Source organism: Oncorhynchus tshawytscha, linkage group LG33 (genome assembly GCF_018296145.1).
Source record: "Oncorhynchus tshawytscha isolate Ot180627B linkage group LG33, Otsh_v2.0, whole genome shotgun sequence".
NCBI lineage: Eukaryota > Metazoa > Chordata > Actinopteri > Salmoniformes > Salmonidae > Oncorhynchus > Oncorhynchus tshawytscha.
Window position 1 is genome coordinate 6,466,410 of NC_056461.1, and position 23,645 is coordinate 6,490,054.

General features: G+C 40.9%; 1 protein-coding gene across 9 annotated transcripts in view; it reads left to right on the top strand.

Moving 5' to 3' along the window:
- Positions 1-892: 892 nt before the first annotated feature.
- The window catches only part of LOC112230794 (phosphatidylserine decarboxylase proenzyme, mitochondrial), a 43,406-nt gene continuing 20,653 nt past the window's right edge, over positions 893-23,645 (top strand). The window contains exons 1-3 of one of the 9 annotated variants that reach the window (XM_024397102.2): positions 893-1,101; positions 2,813-2,925; positions 6,395-6,570. In XM_024397102.2, the coding sequence (XP_024252870.1) occupies positions 998-1,101; positions 2,813-2,925; positions 6,395-6,570 (393 nt within the window). In that variant the 5' untranslated portion in view covers positions 893-997. Of the gene's footprint in view, positions 1,102-1,948; positions 2,059-2,812; positions 2,926-6,394; positions 6,571-14,319; positions 14,446-22,920; positions 23,299-23,645 lie in introns of those variants that run through there. The other 8 variants (XM_024397106.2, XM_024397103.2, XM_024397108.2 and 5 more) reach the window with 8 other exon arrangements.

The following is a 23,645-nucleotide window of genomic DNA, read 5'->3' on the forward strand; positions in this document are numbered from 1 at the left end:
TGTAACAAATCCATGGCAGGATTAGACAGATGGGTATACAGAGAAGATTTACTTGGGTCCTACCCCATGTGGAGGTGATAAGCAAGGCAGAGGCTAAAAGCCTGATATGGACAGTGATGGTGCAGAGATGGCAGGAGCAGTGGAATAGAGATACTAACTGTAACGGATGTGAAACGGCTAGCTTAGTTAGCGGTGGTGCGTGCTAAATAGCGTTTCAATCGGTGACGTCACTTGCTCTGAGACCTTGAAGTAGTAGTTCCCCTTGCTCTGCAAGGCCCGCGGCTTTTGTGGAGCGATGGGATGCTTTGTGGGTGACTGTTGTTGATGTGTGCAGAGGGTCCCTGGTTCGCGCTCCCTGGTTGTGGGCGAGGGGACGGTCTAAAGTTATACTGTTACATAAGGACAGGCATTTATTGCAAGTATAGAGGAAAGTCAGGGAGGGGAGGACAGCAGGAAGGGACAGAAGAGAAGAGGATATTTTTACAAGATTAAGGGTGGGACACGGCCGGTTGAATAAGACTTTAATTGTGATGGGAAAGCATCCAACAGGAAAGTCTGACTATTGCCAGGAAACAGAGACCATGGAGCATGTATTACTACAGTGTGGAGGGCATTATCAGAGGGAAAGAGAGAGGCTGATATCTAGTATGTGAGTATACTGAGTAGAACATCATTAGATATAGTCTGTTATCTTTGTTTAAGAACAATGGGGCTGGTAGGTAGGATTTAGTTTCTCCCTGTCTCTGGCCCACACATACAGTACAGTATGTCTCGGTAAAGCACCATACGTGGATGCCAACCGCCGATAAACCCCGAAGAAGAAGAAGCAGCAGCGTACCTCAAACCCGAATTGTGATTGGTTGTTAACGCTAGCCTTCTAGGCGTCGAGTTGGATGTGGAGGCCTCGTGGTTTACAAAGAGCATACCAAGAGTAGTTGAAGCACGCTGGAATTTTGAAGTGGATTTGAAGAAATTAAAAAGCCCGTCGGTATTATTGATGTTTGACGAAGAGTATCCCCATTCACATGTGAAGATGGGATGTGTTAGATATGCGGCGAGAGCTTTTGTGTCCAATCCGTTGTTTTGCCGGAATTGTAAAAGGTATGGACATGTATCAAGTGTGTGCCGGAGGAATGTTGAAGAATCTGAGGGTGTTCGATGGTGTAATTGTGACGGAAAACACATTCCCAATTCCCCGGAGTGCCCGTTTGGTGTAAACGCGTGTAAAGTGGCCAGGGCTACACAGCAGGGCTCCTACACTGATGCACGTGAAATAGTTGAAGGAGCGAAGAGAGCTGAAAATATGTCGGTGGATGCGCCGTAGACTGTAGATTCAGTGTTCAACAGTTAGGACCCAAGTAAATCTTCTCTGTATACCCATCTGTCTAGACCGTAGATTCAGTGTTGTTCAACAGTTGAGGGGAGCTGATATGGTGAAGATTGATTTTTTTTAATGGTGTTTATTGCACATATGATAAATTGTACTGAACAAAAAGTCAAAGAAACTGGACATTGTAACGATACAGTATCTGCGGCTGAAAAGTTAGAGATTCCAGGACTTTTTTTTTTCTCCCAACAAATCAATACAGGAAGTACATATGGGAACACAAGTGTGTGTGTGTATATAAATAATATACAAAGGACAATTGGGCTAGGGGGTACAATATCACATTTACACAAGGACCAGGACACTGTTGAAGCATTGCAAAGCATGTCCGAAGATGCTCTTCCTGTAGGGATGGGCGTCCACAGTTGAATCTGAATAAATGAGTACATTGAGTTTATTTTGTTTAGTTTTATTTTAATTATTTGGGCTGATATACAACCAAAACAGTAGGTGGCAGCATGCACATATAGCGTTCGTTTGGGGAGTAATATTTACAAATAATAACATTTATAGACTCCGTACAGTAGGTGGCGGCAATACACCATGATGTCTGCCTTAACACGTTAAAGAAGAACTCTCGCGTTCTACACACTCACAAGATGGCAGCGTCCTTAGGAAAGGTGTGCTCTTATCAGCTGCCACTGAATGCAGGGAGATTTGGCAGGTAATAGGTAAATTGCTATTTCAATGTGTGCTAGCTACACACTATTGGAAGAGTCGCAAAGACACCGTAGATGTCTTGGTGGGAGAAAATGAATTCTGGTTTGCTAATTTCATAAATTCTTGCAGCTAACATTAGCTAGCCAGCTAGTGTAAGCTAACTAGCAAGCGCTTACCGTATGATGCCAATATCTTGTTACTCGTGTCAACAAATCTACTTTTCAGCAATATAGTATATTATAGACTTTTATATAAACGAGGTGGTTCGAACCCTGAATGCTGATTGGCTAAAATGTGTCGTATTCCACTGGTATGACAAACGTTATAATTATGTTGGTAACCTGTTTTATAACACCAATGGGGCACCTCAGAGGTTTGTAGTATATAGCCAGTATACCACAGCTAAGGGCTGTATCCGGGCACACCCCCTCGTGCCTTATTGCTTATGTATACCACACTGACCTACTTTATGATTCTGCATTGTCTGTCAAATTGTCAGTGACAGTTTCTGGAACATGCCTTAGTATTAATAGCCTTACAGACATGTCCAACCCGAACAAGAGGGTTGCTGTTTTTGTGAGTTCCTTTTTGATTTCATCTGGCTGTCAAACAGCCACTCCTCAGTTATTGGTATAGTTTGCAATGGTTTGTGTATTGTATCATAATGCCAATAAGTTTGACGCAGACAAGTAGGAAAAACTACATTTGAGTCCATCTCATTGGGTACATTTACAATATGTGCTGCTTCTCTGTCTGTCTGTGCAGTGACTGGCTCCTCCTCAGAGCACAAAGAGCCCGGCAGTTTCAGCAGTGGCCATGGTGTTCATTATCCAGTGGTGGGTTTCACACTGACATCCTCAGTCCCAGACCAGACCCAGGTTTTTACAACCCACATATTGATGACTGAGGCTGTTGACACACTCATAGGCTACCTTCGCATTAGTCTCTGTGCTAATAAGATGAGCACACTCGGTGAACACACTAGCTTTACTACCCTCTACCCTGCTGTATCGCTTACAAACGTTCTTTTAACCTGTTTGGGAATCAGTGTACCGCTGGCGGTACAATTTCCTGTCAAATTGGAGGGTGCGTAATTCAAAAATTCTAATAGTTATTATAGTGGTTAAACATTTAGGTACATATAAATGTCTTTTATTGGCTGAAAGCTTAAAATCTTGTTAACTTCTTATGGCTGGGGGGCAGTATTGAGTAGCTTGGGTGAATAAGGTGCTCAGAGTAAACTGCCTGCTACTCAGGCCCAGAAGCTAAGATATGCATATGCATAGTAGATTTGGATAGAAAACACTCTGAAGTTTCTAAAACTGTTTGAATTATATATGTGAGTATAACAGAACTCATATGGCAGGCAAAAACCTGAGAAATAAATCAACCCAGAAAGTGGGAAATCTGAGGTTTGTAGTTTAAGTCTTTGCCTATCCAATATACAGTGTAACATTTGGTCCGATTGCACTTCCTAAGACTTCCATTAGATGTCAACAGTCTTTAGAACCTTGTTTCAGGTTTCTACTGTGAAGGGGGAGAGAATAAGAGCTGTTTGAGTCAGGTGTCTGGCAGAATGCCATGAGCTCAGTCTCACGCGCACCCGTGAGTTAGCTGCGTTCCTTTTCCATTCTAAAGACAAAGGAATTGTCCGGTTGGAATATTATTGAAGATTTATGATAAAAAAACATCCTAAAGATTGATTCTATACATCGTTGGACATGTTTCTACGAACTGTAATGGAACTGTCATCTGAAATAAGTGATCGTGCCTCATGAATTTGGATTTGTGAACTAAACGTGCGAACAAAAAGGAGGTATTTGGACATAAATGGTGGACTTTATCGAACAAAACAAACATTTATTGTGGAACTGGGATTCCTGGGAGTGCATTCCGATGAAGATCATCAAAGGTAAGTGAATATTTATAATGCTATTTCTGAATTCTGTTGACTCCAACATGGCGGGTATCTGTATGGCTTGTTTTGGTCTCTGAGCGCTGTAACTGAGATTATTGCATGCTGTGCTTTTTCCGTAAAGCTTTTTTGAAATCTGACACAGCAGTTGCATTAAGGAAAAGTACGTCTTTAATTCCATGTATAACACTTGTATTTTCATTAACATTTATGATGAGTTTCTGTAAATTGATGTGGCTCTCTGCAAAATCACCGGATGTTTTGGAAGCAAAACACTACTGAACATAACGTGCCAATGTAAACTGAGATTTGTGGATATAAATAGGAACATTATCGAACTAAACATACATGTATTGTGTAACATGAAGTCCTATGAGTGTCATCTGATGAAGAACATCAAAGGTTAGTGATTCATTTTATCTCTCTCTGCATTTTGTGACTCCTCTCTTTGGCTGGAAAAATGGCTGTGTTTTTCTGTGACTAGGTGCTGACCTAACATAATCATATGGTGTGCTTTCGCTGTAAAGCCTTTTTGAAATCAGACACTGCTGGGATTAACAAGTTTATCTTTAAAATGGTGTATAATACTTGTATGCTTGAGGAATTTTAATTATGAGATTTCTGTTTGAATTTGGCGCCCTGCACTTTCACTGGCTGTTGTCATATCGATCCCATTAACGGGATTTCAGCTGTAAGAAGTTAACCTCTTACGGCTGAAATCCCGTTAATGGAATCGATTTGATAACAGCCAGTGAAAGTGCAGGGCACCAAATTCAAACGGAAATGTCATAATTAAAATTCCTCAAGCATACAAGTATTATACAACATTTTAAAGAAACTTGTTGTTAATCACAGAAACTTGTTGTTAATCCCACCACAGTGTCCGATTTCAAAAGGCTTTACTACACGCATACCATGCGATTGTTAGGTCAGCGCCTAGTCACAGAAAAACAGTCATTTTCCAGCCAAAGAGAGGAGTCACAAAAAGCAGAAATAGAGAGAGAATGAATCACTAACCTTTGATCTTCATCAGATGGCACTCATAGGACTTCATGTTACACAATACATGTATGTTTTGTTCGATAAAGTTCATATTTATATCCAAAAATCTGTTTACATTGGCGCATAATGTTTTGCTTCCAAAACATCCGGTGATTTTGCAGAGAGCCACATCAATTTACAGGAATACTCATCATAAATGTTGATGAAAGATACAAGTGTTATGCATAGAATTAAAGATATACTTCTCTTAATGCAACCGCTGTGTCAGATTTCAAAAAAGCTTTACGGCAAAGGCACACCATGCGATAATCTGAGTACAGCGCTCAGCCAGCATACAGATACCCGCCATGTTGTGGAGTCAACAAAAGTCAGAAATAGCATTATAAATATTCACTTACCTTAGATCTTCATCGGAATGCACTCCCAGGAATCCCAGTTCCACAAATGTTTGTTTTTTTGTTCAACAAAGTCCATCATTTATGTCCAAATACTTCCTTTTTGTTTGCGCGTTTAGTCCAGTAATCCAAATGCACAAGGCGTGGGCACTAAGTCCAGACGAAAAGTCAAAAGTTCTATTACAGTTCATAGAAACATGTCAAACGATGTATAGAATCAATCTTTAGGATGTTTTTATCATAAATCTTCAATAATATTTCAACTGGACAATTCCTTTGTCTTTAGAAATGAAAAGGAACGGAGCTCGCGCTCAGGGCCGCGTGCATGACTAAACTCGAGGCTTTCTGCCAGACCCCTGATTCAAACAGCTCTTATTCACTCCCCCTTCACAGTAGAAGCCTGAAACAACGTTCTAAAGACTGTTAACATCGCGTGGAAGTCTTAGGAAGTGCAATCAAACCAAATGTACACTGTATATTGGATAGGCAATCACTTGAAATACTACAAACCTCAGATTTCCCACTTCCTGGTTGGATTTTTCTCATGTTTTTGCCTGCCATGTGAGTTCTGTTATATTCAGACATGATTCAAACAGTTTTAGAAACTTTAGAGTGTTTTTCTATCCAAATCTACTAATGATATGCATATCTTAGCTTCTGGGCCTGAGTAGCAGGCAGTTTACTTTGGGCACACTTTTCATCCGGACATGACAATTAGCGCCCCCAAGCCATAAGAAGTTAATTGAAATGCATGCCAGGTGAGTGTGCAAAAGCTTTCATCAAGGCAAAGGGTGGCTACTTTGAAGAATCTTTAATATATTTTGTATTTGTTTACCACTTTTTTGGTTACTACATGATTCTATATGTGTTATTTCATAGTTTTGATGTCTTCTATTATTCTACAGTGTGCAAAATAGTAAAAATAATGAACCTGTAATGAGTAGGTGTACAAACTTTTGACTGGTACTTTATATGTGATACTTGTTATGGGAAATGCTTAAACTGTTCCTAATATAAACCTCTGTGTATATTCAGGGCGAGGGCAGTTCAATGCAGCCTCTCTAGGCCTTCAGGCTCGCGTCAGGCCCTTTCCCCTCCTCATCGCCACCGGCGGAGGCTACGTGGGATACGACCAGTACGGTCGCTACAAGGACCGCCAGTTAACGAAGATTGGCGTGGAGGTGCCTCCACGCATCGCCAATGACACCCAGGTAGGGTAAATTCAAGTGTCAATCTATTGTACTGTATCTTTGGACCTGCTCATGGTCCCAGGTACCAGGATGGATATTGTGCAGAAAAATATCACTTGTGCTTGCTGTCAACACTAATTCAGCGCACTTTTTACTGGTTGGAATTGAGTAGCTCACTTGAATTACAACTCGCCAGCCAGGAAAATCCACACCCGGTATGATTGAGCACCGTGGTTTTTCAGTCCCTCCGTGTAAGACCAACGCTCTACCTCAAGTTGACACCTCTGGATGCTGAGAAGTGTGTACATTGCTAAGACTCTAAGGATGTGTGATTGAGCTCCTACGTGTTTGTCTGTCGGATGCTGTCCATTTGTGTTCTTCCTCGATGCTGCTCTTTCTTTTCTTCCTGCTTGCTGGCATTGTCTGTGGTCTGTTTCTCTGTTTTGCGTTCTCTGTGTTTTGTGGCTCCACAGGGAATATGTTTGTGTTGCCATAACGCTGTTCCTTCCCCAATAGTTGGAAAGAACCTACCGTCATGTTGAAGATGAGCAGCTGTTGAGAAATGCATTGCTTTCACATGAAGACATGTTCAGTTCTGTTGCACCTATGCTCTAGCCAATGTAGGCAAAATGTTGTTTGCTGAGATAACAACATTGCTTGGAATTATGCCAGGTATGTTGGCTTCATCAGTTTAAGTTCTCTGTCTTAGTTCTTTTTTTCTGAGTGCAGAACTAGGCCTATTTGTTCCTCACTTTGGGCCTCTAATGCCCTACTCGTTTTTGACTTAATAATCAAGTTGGTTTGGAACAGCTGGATTAGCGAACCTGATCCAGAAGTGATACTGAGGCTCATACTGTGAGATTTTACTGTTAGATTAGTGACGAGTGAGGAGGGTCACCGTTTTCTTAGTGTCCATAGTGTTGGTGTCCTATAGGAGTAATCTAAACAGGCCCTTTGTCTGTGTGCCATAGGAATAATCACAACAGGCTTCACAAAGCTTATTGTTTGTTTGCTTAGGCTATTTAACATGGGAGAGCGCCAAGTGGCACCATAGGTGATGTCATTGCAGATAACTTCCGTAACATCGGATAGGTCATAGGTTATAAGCCTGTTTTTCATGCCGTTTCAGGGACTTTTCCCCTCTTTCTGTAGTGTTATCATCTTACCATGAGTGCGTTAGATACTGTACAAGTCAGACTTGAAAATCACCTATCTATTTCTATAACGGTCCATTTTAAAGCCTTCAGGGCATTTACCAACATGAATGTCAAGAGGATCACAGCGCTGTAGAGACAAGATGCAGCAATAATGTAGCCTATACATGAAGCAATATAGATCTCACTTCTTGCACAAATAATCACAGGTAAAGCCCAGGTTGCAGTATTGTATTTGCAAGTGTGTGTGTGTGTAGGCATAAAGCAATGTGTACAGTTGAGGTCAAGTGATAGCCTGAAAGGTAGGTTTGGGAATTGCCAGGAACCTCACGATATTATCACAATACTTGGGTGCCGATACGTATTGCGATTTGTCACGATTCCACACAATGTATTCAGACCCCTTGACTTTTTCCTCGTTAAGTTACAGCCTTTTCTAAAATGTATTACTTTTTTTTTCTCATCAATCTACACACATTACCCCATAATGACAAAGCATAAACAGGTTTTTAGACTTTAAAAAAAATATATATATAGAAAAATGTATCACATTTCCGTAAGTATTCAGACCCTTTACTCTGTACTTTGTTGAAGCACCTTTGGCAGCGATTACAGCCTCAAGTCTTCTTGGGTTTGACGCTACAAGCTTGACACGCCTGTATTTGGGAGTCCCTTTTTTTTTTTTCCCTCCTCTGTCAGATTTGGTATTTTATTAGGATCCCCATTAGCTGTTGCAAAAGCTGCAGCTACTCTTCCTGGGGTCCACACACAAATATCATATCCCCAAGACATGCTAAATACACCAAATAAAATGCTATTTCCTTAGTATGAGGACATTTTCTATTCTCTTTCCCACTCTGTAGATTCAGTGCCTTTGTTCACACTATTTATGGACTTAAGTCTCTTATACTTTCCTACTACTGTACTGTTAAGCGAGAGACTTGCTTTTGACAAAATTCAACCTGACAAAACATCCCGTTTTTAAAAGTGAAATGTAAACTGACAGTTTGGTGGTCTTATTTGCTGTAGCTACAAAAGGGTGATTATTTATTCATCAAAACTGTAATACATTTTTGCTTATTGTGAAATGTACTCTTTGGGGGGCCTGGCCAGCAGACTTGCTCAATAGGAATTTGCAATGAATAGAGTGTGGGGTGAGGTTCCCAGTGGAAATGCAAGCTCATTGACTGGTATGGGGGATTGTTTTGGGGATTTTCCTTGACTGCAAATGAAGTTCTCGCTATATTGTAAATAAAGATGGAACAGCAAACATGATGGACTTTCGGTTCCACCACCTGTGAACTGTTCAGTACAACATGATGGACTTTCGGTTCCACCACCTGTGAACTGTTCAGTACAACATGATGGACTTTCGGTTCCACCCCCTGTGAACTGTTCAGTACAACATGATGGACTTTCGGTTCCACCACCTGTGAACTGTTCAGTACAACATGATGGACTTTCGGTTCCACCACCTGTGAACTGTTCAGTACAACATGATGGACTTTCGGTTCCACCACCTGTGAACTGTTCAGTACAACATGATGGACTTTCGGTTCCACCACCTGTGAACTGTTCAGTGCCACCAGGGAATTCCAGGGTGTCTATTTGGCAAGCGCACCTTCCTGAAGTTGTTGACTTGTTGTGCTGGCAAGTTTGCTAGCAGGCCTTAGCTGTTGGCAGTTTCATACTGTGTTTGTATTTTGAAATGTGTATTTAAATTACTTCAGTATTTTAATGTACATTTTTACAGCCTGAACTACAATCCAATGTATTTTGTAACAAGATATTTCTGAGAACTGTAATTTGTTTTCAAAATAGTTTTCTATATAATTTTTGTTTGTGCGATTCACAATTTTCTGGCCCCATTTCACCCTGCATTCGTATCAGAAGTCTCATGGCACTATGGTGTGATAAGTGTCTGCTAAATGAACACTTGCAAAGCACACTGGGTATTATTTGAATGAGCTCCACCCCTGAAACAAGGCCTAAAATAATAACCAGTGTGCTTTGGAATTGTTTACGTTATGGTCCTTTTATTAGACACACTTGACCAGAGCGACTGAGTCGGTGCATTCGACTAAGGTAGATAAACAATCACCGACATAGCAAGTGAAATGTTTTTTTTTTACTGTTGATGTTGCAAATGTATTTCGAAATGACTGACTACCTCCAATATATCTGTATTTAATCGTAATACAATACTTTGAAAAAGTGTTTTGCTTTGATATATGTTGGTCTTTAGTGTCTTGTATTTGTAACCAGATACATTTTGATGTATCTTTGGCCCAGCTCTGAAATATTTAATGTGACAAATAAAACTTAAAAATACCGTTTTATAGAAGGTAATGTAAAAATCCAAACTGGTCCGTGAATGAATACCGTTGTAGTTTTTACAGTTTATCGCTCAGCCCTAGTCAACACACACAACCCATTGGAACAAATACATAGTTTGGCCCACGCTTCTCAAAGAACCAAATGCACATGCCCTCCTAACAATGGCCTGAGTTTTTCTCCGGGTAAATTTGGGCTGAGACGTGACTGGAATGGTAATGAGCAGACTGGAGAGGGGCCCTCACTTTTCCCTCGGACAAGCCAAAGACTCATGCACAATTCAGAGCCAGCTACAGGGATAGGAGCATTCACTGTTTGTCTCACTCTCTAGTCTCTACCCAAATAGGAACTGCTAAATCTGTCTGCAAAGAGTGCCACTGAGGTATTGGTGCAACATATTTTACATTGGTGTGGATGGATACGTTTAAATATTCATAACACCTTATTTTGATACGGAGTCTGTAGAGCATCTACAGATGGACTAAGATTTCAACTATATCTACTAACCGTAGCTCTAACTAGTGATACACCAATACGACATTTTTGGTCATTACCGATATTTAACATTTTTGTTGCCTTTTAAGCATTCTAGTACTGTCAAATAGTTACACACACACACACACATGGTTGCAGTGGTCTAAGGCACTGCATCTCCATGCAAGAGGTGTCACTAGCAAGAGGTGTCACACTCCCTGGTTTGAATCCAGGCTGTATCACATCCGGCTGTGATTGCGAGTCCATCTATGTGAATCTAGCCACAATAGTGGACTTTGCGGTTAGCTTTCAAAATAAAAGTACCTCATTGACAGTGATGCAAATTAATACAAATAGTAGAATTATGCCATAATTGAATAGATCATGCTAAACGAGGTTGGAATGTTATATAAAATCAATAAGACAATAATTTGACGACAATCTGCAATCACACTGGATGTATTATACTTTAGAGTTGCATTGGGGGCATACTTATTTCACTGTACATCCTTAACTATGATTGTGTATCAATGACATGGTCTACTCAGTGACACCCAGAGAATATTAGCATCGTAGCTCTTATTGCTGGACTCTGAAACAACTGAGTTGAGCCACATGTATTGTCAACCTTTGTGTATTGAACACTTCCCGAGGGAAAACAATACTGCCTGGATGTTTTGGAGGCTGATAACTCTGAGGAGGACTTTGGGAGAAAATATCTTGGGTATTGAGTAGATTGATAACCCATTGCATTGATCCCCAATCCTTAGGTAAACCTGTACACTGCAATATGAATGTCAATACACACAATAGCCTGACTGAGGTGATTTCACAGTCCCGCAATAGGTACAATGCTAATATTTGTGTAAACTCTTCAGTTGTGTTCTGTGCGTGTCACCGAGTAGACTAATACCCCATTTCATTGCTTCACATTCCAACCTTGTTTAACATTATCTAGTCTAAATATGGCATGATTCCACCAATTGTAACCATCGCTTTCAAAGAGGTACTTTTATTTTGAAGGCTAGCTGGCTGCTTATAACGATAGCTTTGGGCAACAGGGTTAAGTAGCTGGCTAGCTATTTATTTTCATGAACTGAAGTTCAATTTCAATAGGCGAACAACAAGTGGCTAACTAGCTAATACTTACAAGGATTCCTAGTTCATAGCTAAGAATAATGAAATGACTGACGTTTCTACTGGTCATTGACTTCAGGCTATTGGTGCTAGCTAGGTACCAAGCTAAAGCTAGCTACCACAGAAGTTGCGGTCCAACAAATAATGAGTTATTTCCAAGGCCGTATTGTAAACACATCGTTCGTGGCCGGTGTTTGCTTGTTTGCAGACTTTTTTTGTACAGCTTTGATCGTGCTACTGATAGAAGTGGTGGTGCTTGGCTTGCACGTGCAAATTCAGAACACACAACATTCTATAATAGAACTGTTATGTGACATGTATCTTTTGACACGTAAAGACCCAAATGGCGTTTCATAGTATGTCGTGATGCTATTACTGTGTAACTCTGGTAGGGCAACGTGTACCGGTGCTCGACCAGTCGGCGAAAGCCCACATCATCCACGACAGAGAACGGTTGATTTTCAAGGGCAATGAATTCTGTTATCTTGGCGTTGAGTTGTCTTGCTGAAATGTTGTTACTCTTTCAAATGACTGCTCGACTTGTTGATTGTTCGATACACACAGCAGACATTGTGGGTTAGGTTAGAAATGCTGTGTTGCACGTGTACCGCAACATTTTACATTGCGTCATTACGTCACGTACCTACCAGATATAGGTATGCACTAGAGGTCGACCGATTATGATTTTTCACCCCCGATACCGATTATTGGAGGGCCAAAACCGCCGATACCAATTAATCGGTCGATTTTCAAATATATATGTATTTGTAATAATGACAATTATAACAATACTGAATTAACACTTATTTTAACTTAATATAATACATATCAATCAAATCAATTTAGCCTCAAGTAGATAATGAAACATGTTAAATTTGGTTTAAATAATGCATAAACCAAGTGTTGGAGAAGAACGTGCAATATGTGCCATGTAAGAAAGCTAACGTTTCAGTTCCTTGCTCAGAACATGAGAACATATGAAAGCTGGTGGTTCCTTTTAACATGAGTCTTCAATATTCCCAGGTAAGAAGTTTTAGGTTGTAGTAATTATAGGACTATTTCCCTCCTATACCATTTGTATTTCATTAACCTTTGACTATTGGATGTTCTTATAGGCACTTTAGTATTGCCCGTGTAACAGTATAGCTTCCGTCCCTCTCCTCGCTCCTCCCTGGGCTCGAACCAACAACACAACGACAACAGCCACCACATCGAAGCAGCGTTACCCATGCAGAGCAAGGGAAACAACCACCCCAAGGCTCAGAGCGAGTGAAGTTTGAAACGCTATTAGCACGCGCTAACTAGCCAGCCATTTCACTTCGGTCACACCAGCCTCATCTCGGGACTTGATAGATTTGAAGTCATAAACAGCGCAATGCTTGATGCACAACGAAGAGCTGCTGGCAAAAAGCACGAAAGTGCTGTTTGAATGAATGTTTACGTGCCTGCTTCTGCCTACCACCGCTCAGTCAGATTAAATGCAACACAGGACACGATAGATAATATCTAGTAATATCATCAACCATGTGTAGTTAACTAGTGATTATGATTGATTGTTTTTTATAAGATAAGTTTAATGCTAGCTAGCAACTTACCTTGGCTTACTGCATTTGCGTAACAGGCAGTCTCCTTGTGGAGTGCAACGAGAGGCAGGTCGTTATTGCATTGGACTCGTTAACTGTAAGGTTGCAAGATTGGATCCCCCGAGCTGACAAGGTGAAAATCTGTCTTTCTGCCCCTGAACGAGGCAGTTAACCCACCGGTTCCTAGGCCGTCATTGAAAATAAGAATGTGTTCTTAACTGAATTACCTAGTTAAATAAAGATTAAATGAAGGTGTAAAAAAAAAAAAAAAAGTGCAAATCGGCACCCAAAAATACTGATTTTCCGATTGTTATGAAAACTTGAAATCGGCCCTAATTAATCGGCCATTCCGACATCGGCGTTAAACTAGACTGGGCAGATACCGATGTTGTCATTCTAGCTAATATCGTCCGATTCCAGATATTTTCACTGTTTATATTGTGCATCCCTAGTAACATCGGTAACCTTTACCGTAACCTTAGCAAGCAGTTGCTTATCAACAGATGGTTGTTGGTTGTAGTTTGTACTATCTGTAAATCATCTACCGATGGAAAGTCCAGACTACTCCAAATAAAATGACCAAATATTTAAATAGGCTAATTGTGGCGCTTTCTATCTCTGTTCATGGATGTATGGCGGCCATCACCCCAAATCGTTAAAGAATCCTTAGTTGCTACATTTTTTAAACTTGTAAATTTAACGATATACCCATTGATTCTAGAAGAATATAACTTTTATAAATGCTTCATGAGCTTAGTTCAACTGTCATACCCCATCAGAACTCAAAATATAAGCTTGTTTTAGGTCAATGTTTGGAAACAACATATGTTAACAAACATGGTTTAAAACTATACATTTGACATCATGGATGGTCAGTCCTTGTACCCATAGCAGAACACTTTATTGTATCAATTAAGGATTCTAGCTTTTAAGTTAGCTCTGCTGTAAACTCAATGAATGATGAGATATTGTACAGCTACAGTAGATTTGTGTGTCTGGCCCATCGGGCTACTTTTTCTGATGACATCATCCACCAATGACACTCTTGAATGTGATATCTGCCCACCCACCCTCTAGTCTCTTAAAGGGCTTGTCTAGTCAGCATGCAGCACTTTGTTGTGAGAGTAGAGCCTTCACTTTTAACTAGCACGCAGTGAGAGACCTAACTTCGCCTTTGTCAATTTTATTCACATTTCAGACAAAACACCGAGAAGGTCTGAGTTTCTTCTTTTTTTAAATAAGCTCAATACTGTTTGATGAACTTGGTATAATGCATTAGCTGAAATACATAACTGTTTATGGAAATTGTTCAATGAGTTCTAGTTAAACCGAACAGTGTTTTAATATGGAACGGCTACAGTAAAGTGGTCGAAAACCTAAGTGGATTTAGGGATAAACAATCGGTACTGAAGTTTTTATCTGCACAGTTCCTGTGCTTACGGTAACTGTTTTAGATGAGTCATCTCACAGGGTACGTCGGTCGTCTGTAGCATCAGTGTTTCAGATAAGGAAGTGGGTAATGTTTCCTGCTTTTTGTGGCTTTTAGGGACCGCCTTCCTGTTTGGCTGAGAAAAAGTTTGTTGAGAGACTAATAGAGTAGGAACTCGACCCTTAAAGTCCAACATCAGACTGCTAGATAAACGATAGTGAGAAAATAGTTGCACACTGTTGGGAGTATAATAGGCCTATAGTGTGCGACTACTAGTGTTAGCGCAATGACATGCTAGCTGCTCCCATAGACTTCCTGTCATTGAGCCAATGACTATCCATTTAAAAGCGTGTCTTGGAAGAATACATGCATACATACAGTTGAAGTCAGAAGTTTACATACATTTAAACTTTTCACAATTCCTGACATTTAATCCTAGTAAAAATTCCCTGTCTTAGGTCAGTTAGGATCACCACTTTATTTTTAGAATGTGAAATGTCAGAATAATAGTGATATTATTTCAGCTTTTATTTCTTTCATATTCCCAGTGGGTCAGAAGTTTACATTCACTCAATTAGTGTTTGGTAGCATTGCCTTTAAAGGGTTTAACTTGGGTCAAACATTTCTGGTAGCCTTCCACAAGCTTCCCACAATAAGTTGGGTGAATTTTGACCAATTCCTCCTGACAGAGCTGGTGTAACTGAGTCAGGTTTGTAGGCCTCCTTGCTCGCACACGCTTTTTCATTTCTGCCCACAAATGTTCTATAGGATTGAGGTCAGGCTTTGTGATGGCCACTCCAATACCTTGACTTTGTTGTCCTTAAGCCATTTTGCCACAACTTTGGAAGTATGCTTGGGGTCATTGACCATTTGGAAGACTCATTTGCGACCAAGCTTTAACTTCCTGACTGATGTCTTGAGATGTTGCTTCAATATATTCACAATTTTCCTACCTCATGAAGCCATCTATTTTGTGAAGTACACCAGTCCCTCCTGCAGCAAAGCACAGGTTGTAATCTGTCTGTAAACAATTGTTGGAAAAATTACTTGTCATGCACAAAGTAGATGTCCTAACCGACTTGCCAAAACTATAGTTTGTGAACAAGAAATTTGTGGCGTGGTTGAAAAACGAGTTTTAATGACTCCAACCTAAGTGTATGTAAACTTCCGACTTCAACTGTATACACGCACACACAGTACCAGTCAAAAGTTTGGACACCTATTCAAGGGTTTTTCTACGTTGTAGAATAATAGTGAAGACCTCAACTATGAAATGGCACATGGAATCATGTAGTAACCAAGAAAGTGTTAAACAAATCCAAAATATATTAAAGATTCTTCCACGTATCCGCCCTTTGCCTTGACAAAATTCTCTCAAACGGCTTCATGAGAAATGCTTTTCCAGCATTCTTGGGGTTCCCACATATGCTGAGCACTTGTTGGCTGCTTTTCCTTCACGCTAAAAGTCCAACTCATCCCAAACCATCTCAATTGGGTTGAGGTCCGGTGATTGAGGAGGCCAGGTCATCTGATGCAACACTCCATTACTCTCAGTCTTGGTCAAATAGCCCTTACACAGCCTGGAGGTATGTTGAGTCGTTGTCCTGTTGAAAAACAAATTATAGTCCTACTAAGCGCAAACCAAATGGCATGGTGTATCGCTGCAGAATGATATGGTAGCTATGCTGGTTAAGTGTGCATTGAATTCTAAATAAATCACTTAGTGTCACCAGCAACCCCCTCACACCATCACACCACCACCTCCATGCTTCACGGTGGGAACCTCACATGCAGAGATCATCCGTTTACCTACTCTGCGTCTCACAAAGACACGGCGGTTGCAACCAAAAATCTCAAATTTGGACTCCTCAGGCCAAAGGATAGATTTCCAACGGTCTAATGTCCATTGCTCGTGTTTCTTGGCCCAAGCAAGTCTCTTATTGGTGTCCTTTAGTAGTGGTTTCTTTGCTATTTCACCAGTCTTCTCTGAACAGTTGTCTGTTACTTGAACTCTGAAGCATTTATTTGAGCTGCAGCAGAGGTAACTCTCGGTCTTCCTTTCCTGTGGCGGTTCTCATGAGAGCCAGCTTCACCATAGAGCTTGATGGCTTTTGCGACTGCACTTTAAATAACTTTCAAAGTTCTTGAAATGTTCAGCATTGACTGACCTTCATGTCTTAAAGTAATGATGGACTGTCATTCTCTCTGCTTATTTGATTTGCTCTTGCCATAATATGGTATTTTAGCCATATTTGTTATCTTCTGTATACACAACTGATTGGCTCAAACACATTAAGGAAAGATATTTAAAATACAGAAATAGTCATATACATTCATAAAAAAATACCAGTGTTTTTCATCGACTTAAAGATGAACTTCTTGTTAATCCAGCCGCTTAGTCAGATTTCAAAAAGGCTTTACGGCGAAAGCATACCATGCGATTATCTGAGGACTGCGCCCTGCATACGAACATTTTACAACCAAGTAAAGGAATTATAAAAGTCAGAAATAGTGATAAAATTAATCACTTACCTTAGATCTTCATATGGTTGCAGTCACAAAGAGTACCAGCTACACAATAAATGTTGGTTTCGTTCGATAAAGCCCCTCTTTATATCCCAAAAACTCTTGTTGGCGTGTTTTGTTCAGTAATCCACAGGCTCAAAGGCTGTCTCAACATGCAGACGAATTCATCCTAATAGTACCGGCAAAGTTTGTTGAAACAGGTCAAACAATGTTTATAATTAACCGTCAGGTTGTCAATTATCTAAATAATCGATAATATTTCAACCGGACAATGGCTTATTCAAAAGAAAGGAAAAACAACGAAGGGAGTGCAATCGGTCATGCGTGCAAATCAGCTCTGCGTTCTTCCTCAGTCCACTGAGAGAAAGGTCTCATGCTTCTTCAGTTTTCAGAAAACAAGCCTGTAATGATGTCTAAAGTTTTACATCTAGTGGATTCCATAGGAACTGCAATCTAATCTGGGTCCTAAACCATTAGAAACTCTATAGGCATTCAATTGAAAAGTACCCACATCAAAAGAATCCCACTTCCTGGATGGATTTTCCTCATATCAGTTCTGTTATAGTCAGACATTATTTTAACAGTTTTGGAAACTTTAGTTTTCTATCCAAATCTACCAATGATATGCATATCCTAGCTTCTGGGCCTGAGTAACAGGCTGTTTACTTTGGGCAAGCTTCTCATCCAGATGTTGAAATACTGTTAACTGAAATGCATTCCAGGTGACTACCTCATGAAGCTGGTTGAGAGAATGCCAAGAGTGTGCAAAGCTGTCATCAAGGAAAAGGGTGACTACTTTGAAGAATGTAAAATAGATTTTGATTTAACACTTTTTTGGTTACTACATGACTCCATGTGTTATTTCATAGTTTTGATGTCTTCACTTTCATTCTACAATGTAGAAAATGGTAAATAAAGAAACCCTTGAATGAGTAGCTGTCAACTTTCGACTGGTACTGAATCTTATTTCAATTACAGCAGTAATTGCAGCAGTGGCAACAATTTAGCAGCGGTGGGCTAAGGGAATATAGGGGAAACACTGGAACTGCATCTTGAGTAGTCTTTTAAAATCTTTACTTGAAAAATTACCAGTCAGGCAACAATGTCTAATTATGACTCTTAACTTTCTGAAATGATTAACTGACAAAACAGAAGATAGTGAATTGATTAACCCCCACACACACTGAGCTTTGCTGAGCTAATGGTAGGATAAGGTAGGAAGCAGTGGACTCCAGGCTCCCTAAATCAGGCCAAATACCATATAGATCAGCAGTATAGGGGAGCTGCCAGGAGTCTATAACAGGGTCCGTGAACACTATAGCTGATGGGGTTGTTTGTATTTATTATGGAACCCATTAGCTGCTGCCAAGGCCACAGCTTGTTGCTGTGGTCCAGCAAAATTAATCTACTACCATTTATTCACAACACACTGTGTGCCCTCAGGCCCCTAATCTACTACCACTTATTCACAACACACTGTGTGCCCTCAGGCCCCTAATCTACTACCACTTATTCACAACACACTGTGTGCCCTCAGGCCCCTAATCTACTACCACTTATTCACAACACAGTGTGCCCTCAGGCCCATAATCTACTACCACTTATTCACAACACACTGTGTGCCCTCAGGCCCATAATCTACTACCACTTATTCGCAACACACTGTGTGCCCTCAGGCCCATAATCTACTACCACTTATTCACAACACACTGTGTGCCCTCAGGCCCCTAATCTACTACCACTTATTCACAGCACACTGTGTGCCCTCAGGCCCCTAATCTACTACCACTTATTCACAACACAAAATCCATGTGTACTAGTGTGTGTGTGTGTGTGTGTGTGTGTGTGTGTGTATAGTACGCATGTTATTGTGTTTTTATGCATGTGGCTGTGTTGCTTCACATTCCCCGCTGTTCCATAAGGTGGAATTATTTTTTTTAAATCTAATTTTACTGCTTGCGTGATTTACTTGATGTGGAACGGAGTTCCACGTAGTCATGGCTCTATGTGGTGCTGTGCGCCTTCCATAGTCTGTTCTGGACTTGGGGACTGTGAAGAGACCTCTGGTGGCATGTCTTGTGGGGTATGCATGGGTGTCTGTGTGCCAGGAGTTCAAACAGACAGCTCGGTGCATTCAACATGTCAATACCTCACACAAATACAAGTAGTGATGAAGTCAATCTCTCCTCCACTTTGAGCCAGGAGAGATTGACATGAATATTAATGTTCGCTATCGGTGTACATCCAAGGGCCAGCCATGCTGCCCTGTTCTGAGCCAATGGCAAAGTCCCTCTTTGTGGCACCTGATCAAACGACTGAACAGTAGTCCAGGTGCGTTGAAACTAGAGCCTGTAGGACCTGCCCTGTTCATAATGTTGTTCAGAAGTTGGAGTAGCACTTTATGGACAGACTTCTCCCCATCCTAGCTACGGTTTAATCAATGTGTTGACCATGACAGTTTACAATCCAGGGTTACTTCAAGCAATTTAGTCTCCTCAACTTGCTCAATTTCACCTTATTCATTACAAGATTTAGTTGTAGTTTAGCGTTTAGTGAAGGATTTGTCCCAAATACACATTTTGTGTTTTTGAAATATTTAGGATAAATGTATTCCTTGCCACCCACTCTGAAACTAACTGCAGCTCTTTGTTAAGTGTTGCAGTCATTTCAGTTGCTGTGGTAGCTGACGTGTATAGTGTTGAGTCATCCGCATACATAGACACTCTGGCTTTACTCAAAGCCAGTGGCAGGTCATTGGTAAAGATTGAAAAAATGTAAAGGACCTAAACAGCTTCCCTGGGAAATTCCTGATTCTACCTGGATTATGTTGGAGAGTCTTCCACTAAAGAACACCCTCTGTGTTCTGTTAGGCAGGTAACTCTTTATCTACAATATAGCAGGGGGTGTAAAGCCATATCACAAGTTTTTCCAGCAGCAGACTATGATCGATAATGTCAAAAGCCACACTGAAGTCTTAGAAAACAGCCCCCACAATCTTTTTATCAATTTCTCTCAGCCAGTCATTTGTGTAAGTGCTGTGCTTGTTGAATGTTCTTCCCTATAAGCGTTCTGAAAGTCTGTCAATTTGTTTACTGTAAAATAGCATTGTATCTGGTCAAACACTATTTTTTTTCCAAAACTTTACTACGCGTTGGTAACAGGCTGATTGGTCGGCTATTTGAGCCAGTGAAGGGGACTTTACTATCCTTTACTAGGTAAGTTAATGACTTTTGCTTCCTTCCAGGCCTGAGGATGCACACTTTCCAGTAGGCTTAAATTGAAGATTTGGCAAATAGGAGTGGCAATATTGTCCGCTTATATTCTCACTAATTTTCCATCCAAGTTGTTAGACCCCGGTGGCTTGTCATTGTTGATAGACAACGTTTTTTTGGGGGGTGCTTCAAATATTTTTACTATTGTTCTTATGCATGCATCTGTCTTTAATAGTGTATTAACTACTTTTAAAAATTTCAGTTTAGTCACATGATTTCTCAATTTGCAGTACGTTTGCCAATCGGTTGTACAGCCAGACCTATTTGCCATCTCTTTTGCCACATTCCTCTCAACTAGAGGTCGACCGATATATGATTTTTCCATACCGATTTATTGGAGGGCCAAAAAAAAAAGCTGATACGATTTAATTGGTCGATTTAATTTATTTGTAATAATGACAATTACAACAGTACTGAATGAACACTTATTTTAACTTAATATAATACATCCATAAAATCAAGTTAGCCTCAAATAAATAATGAAACATGTTCAATTTGGTTTAAATAACGCAAAAACAAAGTGTTGGAGAAGAAAGTAAAAGTGCAATATGTGCCATGTAAGAGAGCTAAAGTTTCAGTTCCTTGCTCAGAACATGAGAACATATGAAAACTGGTGGTTCCTTTTAACATGAGTCTTCAATATTCCCAGGTAAGAAGTTTTAGGTTGTAGTTATTGGAATTATAGGACTATTTATCTCAATACCATTTGTATTTCATTAACCTTTGACTATTCAATGTTCTTATAGGCACTTTAGTATTGACAGTGTAACAGTGTAGCTTCCGTCCCTCTCCTCGCTCCTACCTGGGCTCGAACCAGGAACACAACGACAACTGCCTGCCTAGAAGCAGCGTTACCCATCGTGCCACAAAAGCCGCGACCCTTGCAAAGCAAAGGGAAACAACCATTCCAAGTCTCCAAAGCGAGTGACGTTTGAAACGCTATTAGCGCACACCCCGCTAACTAGCTAGCCATTTCACATCGGTTACACGAGCCTAATCTCGGGAGTTGATAGGCTTGAAGTTATAAACAGCTGCTGGCAAATGCACGAAAGTGCTGTTTGAATGAATGCTTACGAGCCTGCTGGTGCCTACCATCGCTCAGTCAGACTGCTCTATCAAATCATACTTAGTTATAACATGATAACACACAGAAATATGAGCCTTGCGTCATTAATATGGTAGAATCCGGAAACTATCATCTCGAAAACAAGACGTTTATTATTTCATTGAAATACGGAACCGTGCCGTATTTTATCTAAAGGGTGGCATCCATAAGTCTAAATATTCCTGTTACACTACACAACCTTCAATGTTATGTCATAATTATGTAAAATTCTGGCAAATTAGGCAGCCCAAACTGTTGCATATACACTGACTCTGCGTGCAATGAACGCAAGAGAAGTGACACAATTTCACTTGGTTAATATTGCCCGCTAACCTGGATTTCTTTTAGCTAAATATGCAGGTTTAAAAATATATACTTCTGTGTATTGATTTTAAGAAAGGCATTGATGTCTATGGTTATGTACACATTGGAGCAACGATACGCACCGCATCAATTATATGCAACGCAGGACACGCTAGATAAACTAGTAATATCATCAACCATGTGTAGTTAACTAGTGATTATGATTGATTGTTTTTTACAAGATAAGTTGAATGCTAGCTAGCAACTTACCTTGGCTTACTGCATTTGCGTAACAGGCAGGCTCCTTGTGGAGTGCAATGAGAGGCAGGTGGTTAGAGCTTTGCACTAGTTAACTGTAAAGTTTGCAAGTTTGAATCCCTCGAGCTGACAATGTAAAAGTCTGTCCTTCTGCCGCTGAACGAGGCAGTTAACCAACCGTTCCTAGGCCGTCATTGAAAATAAGAATATGTTCTTAACTGAATGACCTAGTTAAATAAAGATTAAATACAGGTGTAAAAAATACATTTAAAAATACATGTTTTTTTTTATCGGCCAAATCGGTGTCCAAAAATACCGAATTTCCGATTTGTTATGAAAACTTGAAATCGGTCGACCTTTACTCTCAACCATAGTTTTTCAATTCCTTATCAATCCTTGGGGATTTAACAGTTTCAAGTCATTTTCTTAAAGGGTGCATGCTTATTAGTAACTGGGATAAGCAATGTCATGAATGTGTCAAGTGCAGCGTCTGGTTGCTCCTCATTACACACCACGGACCAGCAAATATTCTTTACATCAACAACCATAGGAATCGCAAACCAAACTTGTCGCATTTCCCTCCTATCATCAAGCTACCCCTCCCCCAGGCAGACCAGTCCTCCTCCAGTCTCCCACCGTCACCAGTCTGCTCCTCTCAGGTCAGCCGTGAAACAGTCAGCCCACCCAGAAGATGTCCATTCTCTAGTACAAAATCACTTCTAGAGGCCCTTGGATCCCTGAGAGAGAAGAGGAGCGAACGGATTACCCTCCACCACGTCACATCCGTCCTACCAGAGAAGGGGGCTGGGCTAGAGAGTAGCAGAGCGAGAGAACGAGCTCCAGCAAGAGAACAGAAGTGCGCACACCGAGCTAGAGCGGCAGCCCCAGTGAGCGCGAGAGAGAAGCGTCTGTAATCCACCCCCCACGCCTTCAGTGATCATGTGTCAGAACAGGAGCCTTCAGCGGGCGGCAGCGCATAGCTCAGGGAAATGGTGAGATGCTGCAGGTCTTTGCATAGCCCTCCGTCTTGCTACAATCTCCACAGAGTTAGGGTTGATGTGCGCCGGCTCCGGACGATCAGCTCCACAGGAGCTGCCGGGGAGCAGGGGGGAGGCAACGACGGCAACGTCTCAGGCCACGGGGCCCAAGCACTCAGCCACAGGAACCGATTCAGGTATGCTGAGAGCGGGAGAGAATGAGAGCGAGAACAAGAGATGAATGACCACAGGATGCCTTAGCATGTGTATAACATGCTTGTTAGACATAACATGACAGACAGGAGCGAATGGTTTTCAGCCTATAAAGTGATTGTTTACAGTATGTGAGAGATGGATTAAAGGCGAGTGAGAGGGATGACCAGAGCGAGCATAGAGGGGATGATTAATGTAATGTTCTGCTGTGAGATTGAAGCTCTAGCAGTTATGGTTTGTGAGTGGGGGGTTGTGTGCACTTCGTGTTGAGCTGCTACATGAGAAGAGCGACGACCATGAGCCGAGGGCCTGAATATTGAGTGGCCACAGT